Consider the following 16,817-nt stretch of genomic DNA (forward strand, 5'->3'; position numbering starts at 1 on the left):
AAAAACGAGAATAGTCGAATGACCCCGGGCGGTCGAACTGTGCACCTGCAACCAACAACGTGTTCCTGACAGAGATATTGTACTACTGTTTTTTACACATTCTTTATTACCGTATTTGTGTACGAATAATTATCTAACAACTTGATTTTACATAGTCAAATAAGTGCTGGCGTGAATTCAGGAAATTCTATCTGTTTGAGATGGCATGTTTATATTTGGAATAGGGAAGGCTGTGTGCACCTGAGATCAGTACTATATGCCTGCCTGCGATCCAGGACTACAAGTTTTTACTCACTAATTAGTATTGCGTTTGCGTAATAATACTTGACAACCAACTACATTTTACAAAGACACTTACGTGTTGGTGTAAATCACTGGGACTCAAACCCCTGGAGATTGAGTTGGCTGTGCCAAAATGTTTGTAAAGGAAAAACTCAAGTTTGTGTGCACATGGGTTAAACTCCGTGTGCCAGAATGCCAAGTAAGCGCAGAACCTAAGTTGATCTCTAGAAATAAGTTGATAAAATGCACTGAGAAACTCATGCTTTAAGCTCTACAGGTATTTCAGGCAACCATCACTTGTCTCTAAAGGGGAAGTAGAAGTCACCATTTTCCCAACACAAAACAGTTTTGTCGTAGTGAAACAAAACACTAAAGTTGGAATGCACATGGGTTATACTTCGTGTGCTAGTACATAAAGTAGAACTAACAGATCAACCCAAAAGGAAACCACCCAGCTGGGGGACCCCATTTCTAAAATTGCCGCCAACGACTGTACGAGCATGAAGTGTTCGACTAATGAACTAGCATGAAGGGTTCATTCTGGTTCGTGCACACTGGGATAATAAACTGTGTGCCATTATGTGTTGCGTAATTGTAGACATGCCCTGATGTGCATGCACGTTGGACTCTATGTGCCATTGTGGCCGATGGTACTGCCAGAATTAAACACCACTCATAAAGGAAAAGTAACCCCAGAAAAAAAGTATAAATTTATCTAGGATATGCTAACAAAAAACATATTCACCAAACGTAACCAAGTGAACTAAATTAATCTACTAACCAACTAGCTAAGAAACAAAAACACAAATCTATCTTTGTCCGATGGCATCATGGTATCCGACTACACTACAAATGTTCTTGGAATGGTGAGCGTTAATCTCAGACGTCAAAATCTTACGCATATAAGACCTCTTCAACAAATCAATACCCCTAGTATCACCCTTCTGTAGACCACAATCCCATGCACTGCACAGATTGGCCCAGAAAGGACTCCATATGGCGCATTGCATAGACACCACAATCCACTTTGTTACGTGCATCACGCCAGCGCATCTGCATCTTTCTCGGGGTAACCCTTCGTACAACAGTCCCATATCGCTCATCAACCTCATCATCAATGAACACAGACAACAAATCTTTATGTCAAAAGACAAAGAGTACAACGAAACAAGGTCAACTAAATAATCCAGAGAAACCACCAATCGAGGAAAGACAAGTGTGCACCCAGGAAGATATGTGTGTGCCATACTGTCCAACAGGATAGACTACCAAGCAGCCATGGTAAGATACAGTGCGCCGTGAAAAAAAAAACAAATGATAACAAAACACATACCAACTCCTGAGGTGTCGCACCGTACTTATCCTCATTAGTCATAGCAACCGAGGAATTGTAAATTATGTCAATTTGTTTCCAGACCATGTTCACAATAATAACATAGTAGTGACCACTTTGTAGAATCGGGAAAATAAACTGCACACATACAACATAGAATGCAAACGACCATAATGACCAAAAACAGCTTACAAAATGTCACAAATATACATTAACAAACCCCCTAAAAAAATTCATCACTCCCCAAAACACAATGAACATTAAATAACCGAACTAAAACCAATAGTTTTAAATACCATGAACCTAGTCGGGATGAGGTCAACAAAAAACCCCTGAACCTAGTCGGCACAAACTGTTAGGAATATATTGTAATAGATTTTGATATGCCAAATTGTATTTTAGAATCCCCAATTTTATTTGTTAAGTCTAGGCGTGTCATAGACCATGAAAGGAAAATTAACAAATTGAAGAAAGGGAAAAATACGAAGAAGAAGATGTATGCGTATGATATGTATACTAAAATAAGCCCACACGCCCAACTCAAAGAAGAAGTCATACTGATGAATCTCATACAAAGAAACGAGAAGCAAACCAGAATTCATGAAGTTATCTTGAAGATCAAGCATCTATGGAAAGAAAGAAGTACATCAAGAGGAATGCTATAATGACTAATAATCCGTACAGCCGAGATGGATGAAAGCTTGATGTATAAACCGCAAGGTCTCAGGTTCGAAACTCACTCTCTACAATTTTATAAAGAAACCTTAAATCAGTTCCAAGAGATAAAGTAGGAGCTGAGGTTTAAAAAGAGGTTTTGAAATTAATTCAAGTAAATAATAGCAGCGGTTGGAGCTCTGAGGTTTCAAAAGAGGTTTCGAGACTAAGTTGGAGCAGAGGTTTCAAAAGGCATCAATTAAATAATAGAGATTGGAGATAAAGTTTTGCAAAAGTCAAAGAGATGCAGTTTACAAGTCAAAGTCAAAGAGATGAAGTCTCATCAAGCTATATATAGTAAGAGCTGAAGTTGGAGATGAAGTTCCAAAGCTATATATAGTAAGAGCTGAAGTTGGAGATGAAGTTCCAAAGCTATATATAGTAAGAGCTGAAGTTGGAGAAGTCAAAGAGATGAAGTTAGAGATGAAGTCTCATCAAGCTATATATAGTAAGAGCTGAAGTTGGAGATGAAGTTCCAAAGCTATATATAGTAAGAGCTGAAGTTGGAGATGAAGTTCCAAAGCTATATATAATAAGAACTGAAGTTGGAGAAGTCAAAGTCAAAGAGATGAAGTTAGAGATGAAGTCTCATCAAGCTATATATAGTAAGAGCTGAAGTTGGAGATGAAGTTCCAAAGCTATATATAGTAAGAGCTGAAGTTGGAGATGAAGTTCCAAAGCTATATATAGTAAGAGCTGAAGTTGGAGATGAAGTTTCAATCAAGGATTGAATTCTCACCATCAATATGTGACCCAGATCAAGAGATCTCATTGGCCGAAACACTTCATCAGTAGCCATACATAGAGAATAAAATACACAGAAGATGAAAGTCCCAGAAGGCGCATGATCTACATCAGAATTATTTTAAAGACCTTCACGTGAAGATAAGATCTGCATCAGAAATATTTTAAGTCTCTTCACATGGACCACATGCTAAGCAACAGCCAAAATATCAGAGATATCATTTTTAATATGATCTTCTGAGAAAGCTACAGATCCTCTGCAAAAGGCTACAAGAATTCAAATCTGAGATTTGGAATTCAAATTTGAGATTTACAATTCAAATTTGAGATTGTCTTTTTCCAACGGACAACTTCTCAAGACCAGCTATAAAAGGATGAAGAATGAAGCAGATCAACTTACTTTCCACAGCACTTCCAACGAGCCAAAAACGTGAGATCATACGAATCCAATCTGCTTGAAAAAGCTTACAAGTGAGAAAATATTCAAGTGAGAAAAACACTCAGAGAGCTCAAAGAGAAAATATTCAAGAGTGTTTAATTCTTCATCATTGAGAGACTTGCTGCATATTGAAGATCCATTCAAGAAGTCTCAAAGTTAGAAAGTCAGTGTAACTTGTTTTTCTACAAACAAGTGAATCAACAGTGTTGGAGAACACTGGACGTGATTAGTGCGGGCTTTGTGATCAAAGCACTAGATCACGGGATACGTCGAAGACGGGGGGAGAGTAGCACGGAGTTGTGAAATCCTGGATTGTCACACGGAGCTGTGAGATCCGAAACAGCAGTGTCGGAGGCACTGGCGTGATTGGTGTGGGCTTGGTGATCAAAGCACCAGATCACGGGATACGTCGACCGGATCGTGGAAGACGGGGGGAAAGTAGCACGGAGCTGTGAAATCCTGGAAAGTAGCACGGAGCTGTGAAATCCGAAGCAGCAGTGTTGGAGGCACTGGGCGTGACTAGATCACGAAAATTCATTGTATCTAGGAACCAAGAAGTGGTGGATATAGTGAATTGCTCTTGGACTATAAGAGCAAGTGGAGTAGGGGGATTACATCACCTCCGAACCACTATAAATTGCCTTGTGTCATTTACTGCTTTATTTACTTACTGCTTATCACGTGATATACTTGACACATTCATCACACACACTTATCTTTATTATTCCGCTGCGTACAAGACTCTAACAATCTAGTTAAGAGTCTTGATCTCTCTGTTGCCTTAGCAATTGTTGTATTCGCGAAAAAGTTTAAAAGTCTATTCACCCCCCCCCCCCCTCTAGACTTTTACCACACCCCCTTTGGGACCAACACAAACAAATGGGCAAATGTGCACACCTAACTAGAAGCAGACATACATGTTAAATTATACACCAGACGAGCACACAAGACCACACAGGAGCACATAGCTAGCAGAAACACACACTCCACGCCCAATGAACAACAAAATAGTACGATATATGTCATGTTTTTCAGAGTAAATTTTCATGCATATTTCTGTATATTTATATTTGAATATTATTCTAATAAATTACAAAAAATTGTTTACGATTCTGTAGTATACTAATCTTTCTGTTGTGTGTTCCTCTTTCTATTTCTTGTATATGTGATTATAAATTGATGTCTGGTTTCTTCATGTGAGCTTGGTTACAATGATGAAGCAATTAACTCCGATCGTTTTGTTTTTCCTTCAATTCAACAAATATTTGTGCAATATAATGAACTCACTTGCTGTTTAAGTAATTTCCAATTACAAGCCAATCTAAATTAATACACTAATTAATACGGAGTAATAGAAAGGACTCGCTGACTTGGGGATCACAACGACAAAATAGTCACACATTCCACATGTGCACACACAGCCTTACTAACATACACACGCCAAGAACGGTAAACCAAACAACACACGGAAGCACACCGAAAGGAAACAACTACATAACATTCAAACAATGTGCACACCCACCTGTCATAAAAGGCACAACCCAACCCCCTACTCCTAAATGCCACAATGAACCGAGGGAAAACTGCATGCCTAAACAAGTGCACACACAATTGTGGAAAAAGGCTCACTCATCCCACACCCATGCCCGATAACAACATCCAGGCTAAACCCATTCAAGGCATAAAAAAAAAAACCCCCAACAAAGGGGGAACTACCACCACACACCCACTCACAACACCACAGATAACAAAGGCACAATAACCCAGCCCAAAAAAACAGACATTGAGGACCCCACACCGCACCACCTAACACCAATAAGCAACATGCTCGAGAAAATGGAGAAGCAAACATGAAAAAGGAAAAATTTAACGTATTAACACCTTGCAAACCAACTTAACAAACACATAAATCATGAAACTAAACTACCTTAGAAACACCCACCAACACCACGAACAATACAAAACACACCATAACCAAAAAAAAAAAAAAAAAAAAAAAAAAACTCCATAGTTTCCGGCCACAAGCACACCTAAAACCCCAACACGATTAAAATAGACATACTGATTGCACATGAAATCGAAACTTAAAAAGGGAAGAAAAAAACACAAAACCCACCTCAAGCAGCGGAAGACGTCGTCTCCGGACGAGGACGCTTGGGGTTCCTCACAACACCACCGGCCATCTGAGACAGAATGCTGGAGAAGAGACGAGAGAACACGATCTGGGCGTCAAACGAAAGAAACAGCGAATCGCGTGGCGTTTGGGGTGAAGGAGTCCAACAATGACAAGTTTGAAAACCCCAGCAACAAAATAGCAGCTTCCAATCTTCCACACACGTAGCAGTACTTAAATGCCCAAAAATACCCCTCCTAGCCTAAAATACACTAGCATCAGCATTAAAAAAAATAACACAAAAAATAAAATAAGAACCGTAAATTAATACAAATCAAGGGCTAAGATTGGTTCTTAAGTTCCTACCTAAAGAGGGGTTCCTATATGATTGTTAATATATATATATATATATATATATATATATATATATATATATATATATATTACAGTTTATATTAGTAACTTCATTTCATTTTTTAATTTCACTTGGTTTAGTTGTTGACAATCTTGTTAAGGAATATATATTTGATATATAGAATCTCTATATATTAGGCAGTTTAGGGTTTTAGGTAGGTAGGACATATCGAAACTTGTTTCCTATTCGTAGTTTTCTGGTACCTATTTATAGGGCTTTGTATTTTCTATCCCTATGAGAGTTTGATATAATATATGACAACACATTAGAATTCACGTTCATAACATGGTATCTGAGCCTTTACGATAATTTTTTTCCGCTCCGTTGTCGTCACGTTTTGACTAGCGCGTGAGCCTCACGTGCCGCCGGCGCGTGAGGCTCCTCCAACGATTGAAAAACGTTTTGGTCAACTTGTTCCTGGGTCGCCTAAGTCTGTTTGTCTTGGTTCTGGACTTAGTTTGGACCATTGCCTTTTGTTCTACGGTCAGTTTGTCTCGTTTTGGTGCTGTCTTGCTTTGTGTTTTAGTGCTGTCTCGTTTTGTGTTTTGGTGTTGTCTTGTTTTGGTCCTATCTTGTTTTGGTGCTGCCTCGGTTTGGTGTTATCTCTCCTTCGTTTTGGTGTTGTCTCTCCTTTTTTGATGCTCGTTGATTGGAGCATGCTTCCCTTTTGTTAGTAAAGATACTTCCCTTTTGCTAGTAAAGAATTTGTGTCCTCCAGTTTGGAGTTTGTCTTCTTTACTTTGTGTGTCCAAGCTTGTTCGGTCCACTTTTGGTTCACCCGAATTTGCGGTATTGGTGGAGTCCAAGCTTCTGGTTCAGGGGAGGGTTCAATCCCAAGCTTGTTCGGTCCACCACGTTGAGTTCACCCAACTGTCCGTAGGTATTGGTGGCGTTCACAGCTTTCGTTTCAGGGGGAGCATCTAATTTCAAGCTTGTTCGATCACTTTGTGTTCACCCATTGTTCGTGGGATTCGTGGCGTTCGAAGCTTTCGTTGGAGGGGGAGTATGAGTATCCAATCTCAAGCTTGTTCGGTCAAATGAGTGTCCTAAATGGACTTGAGTTATTTGTTATTTAGTTATTTTGGGTTATCACTCATTTGTGTAACAAGTTGGGCATTATTAAAATATATGCTCCAACTTGAGGGGGAGTGTTAAGGAATATATATTTGATATATAGAATCTCTATATATTAGGCAGTTTAGGGTTTTAGGTAGGTAGGACATATCGAAACTTGTTTCCTATTCGTAGTTTTCTAGTACCTATTTATAGGGCTTTGTATTTTCTATCCCTATGAGAGTTTGATATAATATATGACAGCACATTAGAATTCACTTTCGTAACATCTAAATGGTTTTATGTGGATGAGTAAGCAATATACATTCAAAGTGCTGGAGGATATATTTATGTGGGAAAATACTAAACAAAAAAAATAGCATTTCTATAAATTAGGAAAACTGGAAAAATACTAAACAAAAAATTAGCCAAAAAATATAAATTCTCGAAGAAAATAAGAAAATTGAAATATTGGAATTGAAAATTTGAAAAAATATAAATTATGAAAATAAAGAGAAGAAAATTATGATTTTTTAATATAATAATTTTTATTCTTTAAATTTTAAATATGTAAATGCTTACATGGACAACATAAGGTTAAGAGAAATGCCACATTAGGCGCCATGTCAGCAGGAAGATAGGGTAACCTGCTAAAAGTTCTAGGTGATTTTTCTTTTCGGGTTTGTGGCTTGATATATACAATATGAAAGTTCATGGCGCGTGATGAATAATCAAATATGGTTCATGGTGCTAGATGACACTTTAGTCAAAATATTATAATATTAACATAATTAAACTTAGTATCATAATATTACAACAATACCTATAAATTTTTGTCACGAGCAAATACTAGTGTACATTATTCTAATAGATAAAGTACATTATTCCAACTTATAAAATTGAAAAACTGTGATCCACACAATAATTATTTGGCAACACAGATCAGACACACCCACGGCACCCAATAATATGATTCTGAAAATTTTAAACTATGAAAGGAGACCCTTTATATTATGGAAAAAGAAGAAGAAAACCCAAAAGAGAAACATCCCTTGCATAATACGGAGTATTGGTTTACCTTTATCCTTAGTTAATTTATAGCAGATGCCAGGTATTAAAGGCACAGAGAGGAACATATGAGTTGCTTGAGTGAGGAGAAAAGATAAAGATGAAAGAATCAAGTTATGAGTGTTGTGCTTCTTCAACATTTTACATGAGTTTCACTCGATCTGCTAGCTTCATAACAGCTGAGTTATGAAGTGAAGTGAAGTATTGGATTCTGAGATTTGAAAAAGTGAAAGCTGGAAGGGGCAAAGATCTGCGACTAAGACTTAGATGTGAGTCCTTAAATATGTGTGTTTGTTTGTAGCATGGATCCACAATACAAAACCCCACATAACAGAACAACAGGAATTCGAGAATCCACAATACAGATGAAAACAACAGAAGCGGAATTAGAGATCATAAACAAGTTGTTTGATGAGTGCATGAACAAAGAATGGAAACAAGTTTCAAGCACTTACTCCACTCATGGCTTTGTTCGTCCAGCGAAGCTCAATAAGTCAGAAGACACGGCTCTGCATTTAGCTATCAACTGTTACAACCCGAGGCATCCATCCAAAGATCATCTGCGGTGCATTAAAGAGATGGTGACTAAGATACCTAATGATGAAGTGTTGTACATCTTAAAATTGAAGAATGACACAGGAGACACCCCTCTTCATCTCGCGGCTCAACTTGGAAACGTTGAAATCTGTACATGTATTCTTACCAAAGTCATGGAACCCCACAAAGCTCATGAACTCATCCGGGAGCGAAATAACTTAAAGCAGACTCCACTTTTCCTGGCAGCTCATCGTGGCACGGTGGATGCATTTCAATTACTTTATGAGGAGATTAAGGCAAGAGAAGATCGAATCTATCTGTGTAGGATGGAAAAGGGGGAAACTATTCTGCACTCTACTTTGTCTTCGGAATACTTGGGTATGTATATATAAACCACTTATTATTAGCACTTAACATATCCATATATATGCTTGGATGTTCGTCTGAAAAGTGAAAACTAGCTAACACTACCTCTCCCCTTCCATTCCTTCATTCCACAGAATTGGCCTATGACATAATTGAAAAATTTCCAGAGCTTGTGAATTATGTGAATGAGGATGGCACATCTCCCCTGGATATTCTAGCCAGGAAGCCACATGTATTCAAGAGCAGCAGCAATCTCGAATCCTATGAGAGCATTATCTACTACTGTAAGAATATACATATATTTGGGAAATTAAATTTAAGCTCACTCACGGCTGGAAATTATGGAATTTCCGACCACCTGAAAGTGATCTTAAATTAAGTCGAAAGCCTTGTTCCGACCACTTTTGGCATCTGAAAAAACCTTTGTTGCTATTTCAGACCACTTTTTGCTTTCGACTTGATTTAAGATCACTTTCAGGTGGTCAGAAATTCCATAATTTCCAGCAGTGACTTGTCAATTGCTTTTCCTACCTTTAATTTAATTGCTTTAAAGTTTTAACTCATCTTTTAATAGGTAGCAATGACCATATAATTATATTCTTCTACTTAAGAAGGCTAGGCTTATCTGATCTTCCATTATATATATTGGGTATTTGTTCTTAGGTACGGACGTTAGACACTTTTACAGACGAATATTTACTGAAGACGATGATCATTTTTCATTCCCGGAAAACTGGAGGACACTTGTGGACTTCTGCGAGCTCATTTGGAATTTCATGAAGAATATTTTGATGGGCATTGGAAATAGTAGATACATACAACTTCTCCTGCATCACTTCTTTACGCTAGCTTAGCTTTATATGGAACCTAACCATGCTAAGCTAGCTTCTTTTCTTTCCAGCTTTTAAAATAACTGCAAAACAAAATAATGATCCAGAGAATCAAGACCGTCAACCTCACGGTATGTAGCTAGACATATTATTATTATATATTGATTTATTGTAAGATGACCCATCCAGCCTTGCTCTATACATATATACATTAATTAAATACTAGCGCAGGCTGCGCAGCATTATTTCAAGTTTCAGGTAACATAAAATATAATAAAGGGACAGATGAAGACGACCAAATGCCTGTAGGAGCATTTCTCAGAATTCGTTACTACACCGTCTACACAGTTATTGTTTTCCTCAAGTTTGTAATCAAATACATGCTCGTCATCATACTGGGAATTGGTAAGTATATATTATATATATATATATATATATATATATATATATATATATATATATATATTTTCCATTTCTTCAATTTTCCAATTGCTTACCGTCACTGCTCTTCACTACATACTATACAATATAATATAATATAATGATGTAAATTTCCTTAGAACAAACCATTTTTTGGTGATTTCTCTAATCTCTCACATTTAATTTTGAAACTGACCAACAAACTGTTGGAAAAAATAGTATAAATTGACATTTTAAGTAGCTATTTTGTGGTATAATTATCAGTGGGATCCACTTCCGATTTGTGTCGGGTCAAAGTGGATTCGGATTCTTCGTAGTGAGACGAACAGATTGATATATTGTATGCTCAAAACGGATAATGGGTGAATGAGATATTGATTCTCAAAGTAGACCCATTTGAGTTGGAAAAATGAAGGTAAAAAGTGAAGCTTTTGTCCCACATTGGTTTTGGAAGTGGATTTGCTCCATTTATACAAGAGCTCTTTAAGATTTATTGAATTGTATAGCATAGAGGTTCTCTCTTACATGCAGGGGGAGGGGGTTGCAAATCAAATCCCAAATTCCAATTTTGAATTCCAGAATTAATCTCCATGTTCAACAGTCAGTTTTTGAAGGTTTTATTTAAATGCCAAAGTAAATGCTATTTACACCACCTTCTCCTATATAAGAAGTAGTAGTAGCAGCAGAGTTTCACACACAATAGAAAAATTATACTTAGCCTAATTGTGTTCAAAGCTTTGCTCTTGTTCGCGGGGTTCTTTGTTTGGGTGCTCAAACACTGAATCGTAGCACGTTTTATCCTGGGAAACCTAGGCTACAACGCTCCTAGCACTTGTGGGATGTAGCAAATAAGGTTTTAAGAAAAAGAACGATTTATTCAACTCGTGCTAACCACTAACCGGATCATCCACCCTTTCCTTCCCAAATATTAGCCCCTTTTTTCCATATAATAATAATCTTTTCGTAGGATTATTATTTTTGGGTTTTCCACCTTATTACCCAACAGTCTTAAAACCTTATCTACCTTGTTTCCTGTTGGTTGTGCTTTGTCTCTAATTTCCTAAATGAAATGGAGAACCCCGTACTGCCTAATCAAGGGGAGGAAAATGTTGTTGAGAACAACAATGGTGGGAATGGCAACAACGTTGCAAATTCCCAAGTACCACCAGTGAACGTTGGTTCACAAGATGGTGGGAGCACCGAGGGATACATCCCTACGATGCAAGTACCTACGGTACCAAGTGATTCGGCTGAAAGACCCGGAGAAGTTCATCGGTAGTGGATCGAACTTCAAAAGGTGGTAACAAAAGATGTTGTTTTACCTGGCAACTCTCGGCTTGGCAAGGTTCTTGACCGAGAAGGTTCCGGAGTTGAAGGAACAAGATGCCCAATCCGTGATGGCGGTTGGCTATTGGAAGGACTCGCACTTCTTTTGCCGAAACTACATCCTAAACGGATTATGTGATGCATTATACGATGTATATCGCAAGATTAGCACAGCGAAAGCGCTGTGGGAAGCCTTGGATCATAAATACCGAAGCGAGGATGCTGGCACAAAGAAATTTGTAGTTGGCCGATTCCTTGATTTCAAAATGGTTGATTCCAAGACCGTGCTAAGTCAGGTAGAAAATTTGAAACTAATCTTCGATGAGATCCGTGACAAAGGTATGGTGCTGAGTGTTGCCGAACGAAAGAATCGTACATTGAAAGATATGATGAATGTGATACTTATAAGTTCGGGCCTACCTCAAGGTATGTGGGGTGAAGCAATTTTGACAAGTAATTACCTTTTAAATAAGGTACCCCGCAAGAAGCTCGATAAGACTCCCTATGAGCTGTGGAACGGTAGGAAACCTTCCTACCAGTACCTGAAAGTGTGGGGGGTATCTTGCCAAAGTGTTGGTGTCAACACCTAAGAAAGTAAAGATAGGTCCTAAGACGGTGGACTGTATCTTCATTAGCTACGCACATAACAGTAGTGCTTATCGGTTCTTAGTACACGAGTCCCATAATCTAGACGTACATAAGAACACAATAATAGAATCAAGAAATGCATCCTTCTTTGAAAATGTATTTCCTTGTAGGTCCAGCGAGGGACTGAGTACGTCAAAATGAACATTTGACGAAACTATAGATAATGTAGTGGGGAATCTGAGAAAGAACTCGAGCTCGAGCCAAGACGTGGTAAGCCGGCGAGAGTTGAAAAATCATTTGGTCCTGATTTTCTAACTTACTTGTTGGAGTATGATTCGGGTACTCTAACTTGTTTATTAGAAAATGAACCCGATGTTCTATCTTGTTTGATAGAAAACGAGCCTCGAACATACGTAGAAGTCGTGACTTCTATGGAAGGACCAATGTGGAAAGAGGCTATTAAAAGTTAAGTGGACTCTATTCTAAAGAATCACACTTGGGAACTTGTTGATCTTCCTCCAGGTAGTAAACCCTTAGGAACCAAGTGGGTCTTTAAAAGGAAGATGAAACCCGATGGTTCCATTGAGAAGTATAAGGCTAGGCTTGTAATCAAGGGTTATAAGCAACGCGAGGGCCTTGATTACTTCGACATGTATTCTCCCGTGACGAGAATAAACTCCATTAGGATGATACTTGCCATAGCCGCGTTACGCAATTTGGAAGTTCATCAAATGGACATTAAAACCGCTTTCCTAAATGGCGAGTTAGATGAGGTGTAATTTTGCATATTCTCTCAATCCAAATAAAGATTTAGTTTCGCTAGCACTTGTATACAGATTGACTGACTTAGATTCTTGTTTAAACAGTCATTCAGACAGAAAGGCAGATAAAGCTTAACGCGGTAGATTAATGCAGAAAGTAAATCAACACATATGATTGTTTACCCAGTTCGATACCGTATGTATCTACATCTGGGGGACGATCACCGATGCGTCCAATCCACTAACTCATAATCCAATGTACAAAGGTAGAGAAAAACAATTTCACCTAAGTGCCCCACACAAGGTCAGTACCCAGTCTACAAAGGTTTAGTGGATTGTTAAGTCGGAGAGCCACGCATTCAGAAGTCCAATGAAATCCCTTCAATTGGAGAGCTAACTCTGATGTAGTCCGCTTCAATGACACAGTCCCACGTTGTTCCCACAATTGAGTGATCTTCGCGTCCTGTAGTTTAAGCAATGTTGATGCTTCTCAAGTTCTTCTACGCAATCACCAAGAACTCATAGTCTTGAGAAGAGGCATGACAACCAGAGATGTATATTCTGTTTAGTATAGAGTGTTGCGCCTTCAATCAATGCAACCCTAACTTCTGAGTTAATAAGAATATATGTACTTCTTTGATTTGGACACTCTCCAAATATATCTCTGATTGTAGATGGTAGGACTTTTTGTGAAGATTTCAAGAAATCTTAAGATTCGGTCCATACCTCTTAAGCTGATTCGCTGATATTCTTTCCAAAACTATCATCTCATAACCGCGTTCCATGTTTTAGAAACTTTCCTTTATCAGATCTTCGGTGGCTTGATCCAGAGGCGCGTCTGTTGGTTGTACTAATCAATCAGTCATCTTCAGGGACAAAACAGACACCAAGCTAAACCCTATCTTAATTTTCCATAATAATACTGCCAATTATATGTTGGGGTTTTTCTCAAAAAAATGCACTAACATGAGAAAATCTATATGGAACAACCCGAAGGGTTTGTGGTTCCGGGCCAAGAAAGGAAAGTGTGTAAGTTGGTTAAATCGCTCTATGATTTGAAACAAGCGCCTAAGCAGTGGCACGAGAAGTTTGACCATGCGATGTTAACTAATGGGTTTAAAATAAACAAAAGGGTGACAAATGTGTCTACGTTAAGAAAACGATAGAAGGCTATGTCATTCTTTGTTTATACGTAGATGATATGCTCATCTTTGGTGGTAACGATAAGATGATCAAGTCTACAAAAAACATGTTAAATGCGAAATTTGACATGAAGGATATGGGTTTGGCTGATTTAATTCTCGGGATTAGAATCATTAGAAGACCTGATGGTCTTGTGTTGAGCCAATCACATTATATTGATAAAATTCTTGAAAAATTTAACAAGGATGATGATCAAAAGACTAGGACGCCATTAGATCGTAGCATTCATCTAACCAAGAACCAAGGAGAGTGTATTTTTCAAGTAGGATACGCTCAGGTTATTGGTAGTTTGATGTATCGTATGAGTTGTACTAGGCCGGATATTGCCTTTGCGATCAGTAAACTCAGTAGATATACGAGTAGCCCCGGTACCATGCACTGAAAGGCAATAGTGAAGGTTATGAGATACTTAAGGTATACTCAGGACCTTGGACTGCACTATGGGAGATATCTTTCTGTACTTGAAGGGTATAGCGACGCTAGCTGGATATCTAATATTAAGGACTCTAAGCCCACGAGTGGCTACGTGTTTACACTAGCCGATGCAACCGTTGCATGGAAATCCTCTAAACAAACCGTGGTAGCTAGATTCACGGAATCTGAGCTGATAGCCTTGGACAAAGGTTGTGAAGAGGCTGAATGGCTACACCATTTTTTAGAGGATATTCCTAATTGGGAAAGACTTGTACCTCCAATATGTGTGCATTGCGATAGTCAAGCCACAATTGGGAGAGTACAGAGTCATATGTATAATGGTAAGTCTAGACATGTGTGTCGTAGACATAATACCATTAGACAACTTCTCGCAACTAGTGTTGTCTTGATTGACTACGTAAAGTCAAAAGACAATATAGCGGATCCGCTAACCAAAGGGTTATGTAAAGAAGTTGTGGAGAAGTTGAAACGAGGAATGGGTCTAAAGCCTTTGGTATAAAGTTCTATAGTGGATACCTAACCTAGCTGGCACCTAAGTTCAATGGGACAACTAAATTATGGAATAGAGCATGTCACTGTGGGGATCTCGGATTCCCTTCCACTCCTCGTTAGAACAGTGGCTCACGCACAAGGTCAGAATGTTGATGCTTTAGTGATTCGAATGTCAGTTGACATGTGTGAGTATGCGGGACACTTGAAAAAGAATCACATATGTGAAAGAGAAGTGAAGGTCGGTTCAAAGGAAAATTAATGGGCACAATTCTTCACAAACTCTTGCAGAACCAGGAATGGTGACCCACGACAGGACACAGTCATGAGAACAGAGCATGGTTGGGAGGTTCCTGTGTGAGATATGTCATCGTCTACACAAACGACAGTCGGTTCAAAGACATCGCGTTCTACCGTACAGACAATAGAGTAAATGTATCTTCACAAGGGAAGGTTTAGTCCCTACCTATCCTATGCAGGGATGGACCGTTGAACACAGTTGTTTCCGGTTTCAAAATACCTTGAAAATTAATTTTTCATTCATGTGAGGGATTGTTGGAAAAAATAGTATAAATTGACATAAATGACATTTTAAGTAGCTATTTTGTGGTACAATTATCAGTGAGGTCCACTTCCAATTTGGGTCGGGTCTTAGTGGATTCAGGTTTTTCGTAGTGAGACGAATAGATTGATATATTATACGCTCAAAACGGATAATAGGTGAATGAGATATTGATTCTCAAAGTTGACCCATTTGAGTTGGAAAAATGAAGGGAAAAAGTGAAGCTTTTGTCCCACATTGGTTTGGAAGTAGATTTGCCCCACTATTTATACAAGAGCTCTTTTAAGGCTTATTGAAAAAATAAGACCGAAAAGGCTTGCTTCAAGCCTAAGCTCGTGTGCGCCCAGTGTACAATAGTATTGATTAGTTCAGTTGATTGTTTGATTGTCCGGTTCAACTCGTGCTAACCACTAACCGAAGATTATTATTTTTGGGGTTTTCCCCCTTATTACCCAACACTAACTTCACACTCAGCAAGCTAAGTTTCTCTGTATAGTATTATGTTACTGTAAAATGTAGTGCTTCAAAATTCACCATTATATTCAATTCCATACAAAAAGAATATTATTTAGCCAAATTAAAGAAACTTGTATATATGACAACAATATAATAAGATGCATGCATGCAGGATCTCGTAGGTTATCGGTAATCCAAAAAAGAAAAGAAATGCACACATGGGCAGTCGAGATTTTAAAAAAATTGATCCTCAATGAAGCTACTTACAAGTATCTGCATTCTGGGGGTAAACCTCTGCATCCTGTGGAAGATCCAAACAAACCAATTGACCTTCCTATCACACCACCTGATACAGAGGAAACAATATCACAGCAAAAAGAGAACCACCCTGCACTGCCTGCAGGTAAACAATATAATCTATTCTCCAACTAGCTTAGATCAGATGCATAATTATTTATACTCAAATTACACACCTATTGCTTTCCTTAACACCTATCTACACATCAATCAATTAAATTCACCTTAATTATTAGCTAGCTTGTAACAAATTATAACATAACATGTAATGTAATGCTACTCATATATTTGTTCTACTACGAACACGTACTACTACAGGTGCAAACAAATATAAGGAGACACCTATATTAGCAGCAGCAAAAATGGGAATCAAAGAGATAGTAGAG

General features: G+C 38.2%; 2 protein-coding genes across 3 annotated transcripts in view; one reads left to right on the forward strand and one right to left on the reverse strand.

Annotated features, from left to right (window-relative positions):
- Positions 1-16,817, reverse strand: part of LOC109163129 (DNA polymerase epsilon subunit B) — a 63,121-nt gene that overhangs the window by 16,227 nt on the left and 30,077 nt on the right. The window lies entirely within an intron of this gene.
- Positions 8,464-16,566, forward strand: LOC109163035. Its single transcript, XM_019311755.1, has 6 exons — positions 8,464-9,076; positions 9,199-9,348; positions 9,728-9,871; positions 9,966-10,025; positions 10,126-10,299; positions 16,307-16,566. The coding sequence occupies exons 1-6, from the start codon at positions 8,464-8,466 to the stop codon at positions 16,564-16,566; spliced, it is 1,401 nt and encodes a 466-aa protein (XP_019167300.1).

The sequence above is a fragment of the Ipomoea nil genome, unplaced genomic scaffold, assembly GCF_001879475.1.
Source record: "Ipomoea nil cultivar Tokyo-kokei standard unplaced genomic scaffold, Asagao_1.1 scaffold2975, whole genome shotgun sequence".
Classification (NCBI taxonomy): domain Eukaryota; kingdom Viridiplantae; phylum Streptophyta; class Magnoliopsida; order Solanales; family Convolvulaceae; genus Ipomoea; species Ipomoea nil.

Coding starts and splice junctions, on each gene's coding strand:
- LOC109163035 (XM_019311755.1), top strand. CDS start 8,464: ATGGATCCACAATACAAAACCCCACATAACAGAACAACAGGAATTCGA. Junction 9,349..9,727: donor TGAGAGCATTATCTACTACT/GTAAGAATATAC, acceptor ATTTGTTCTTAG/GTACGGACGTTAGACACTTT. Junction 9,872..9,965: donor TTTGATGGGCATTGGAAATA/GTAGATACATAC, acceptor TTTTCTTTCCAG/CTTTTAAAATAACTGCAAAA.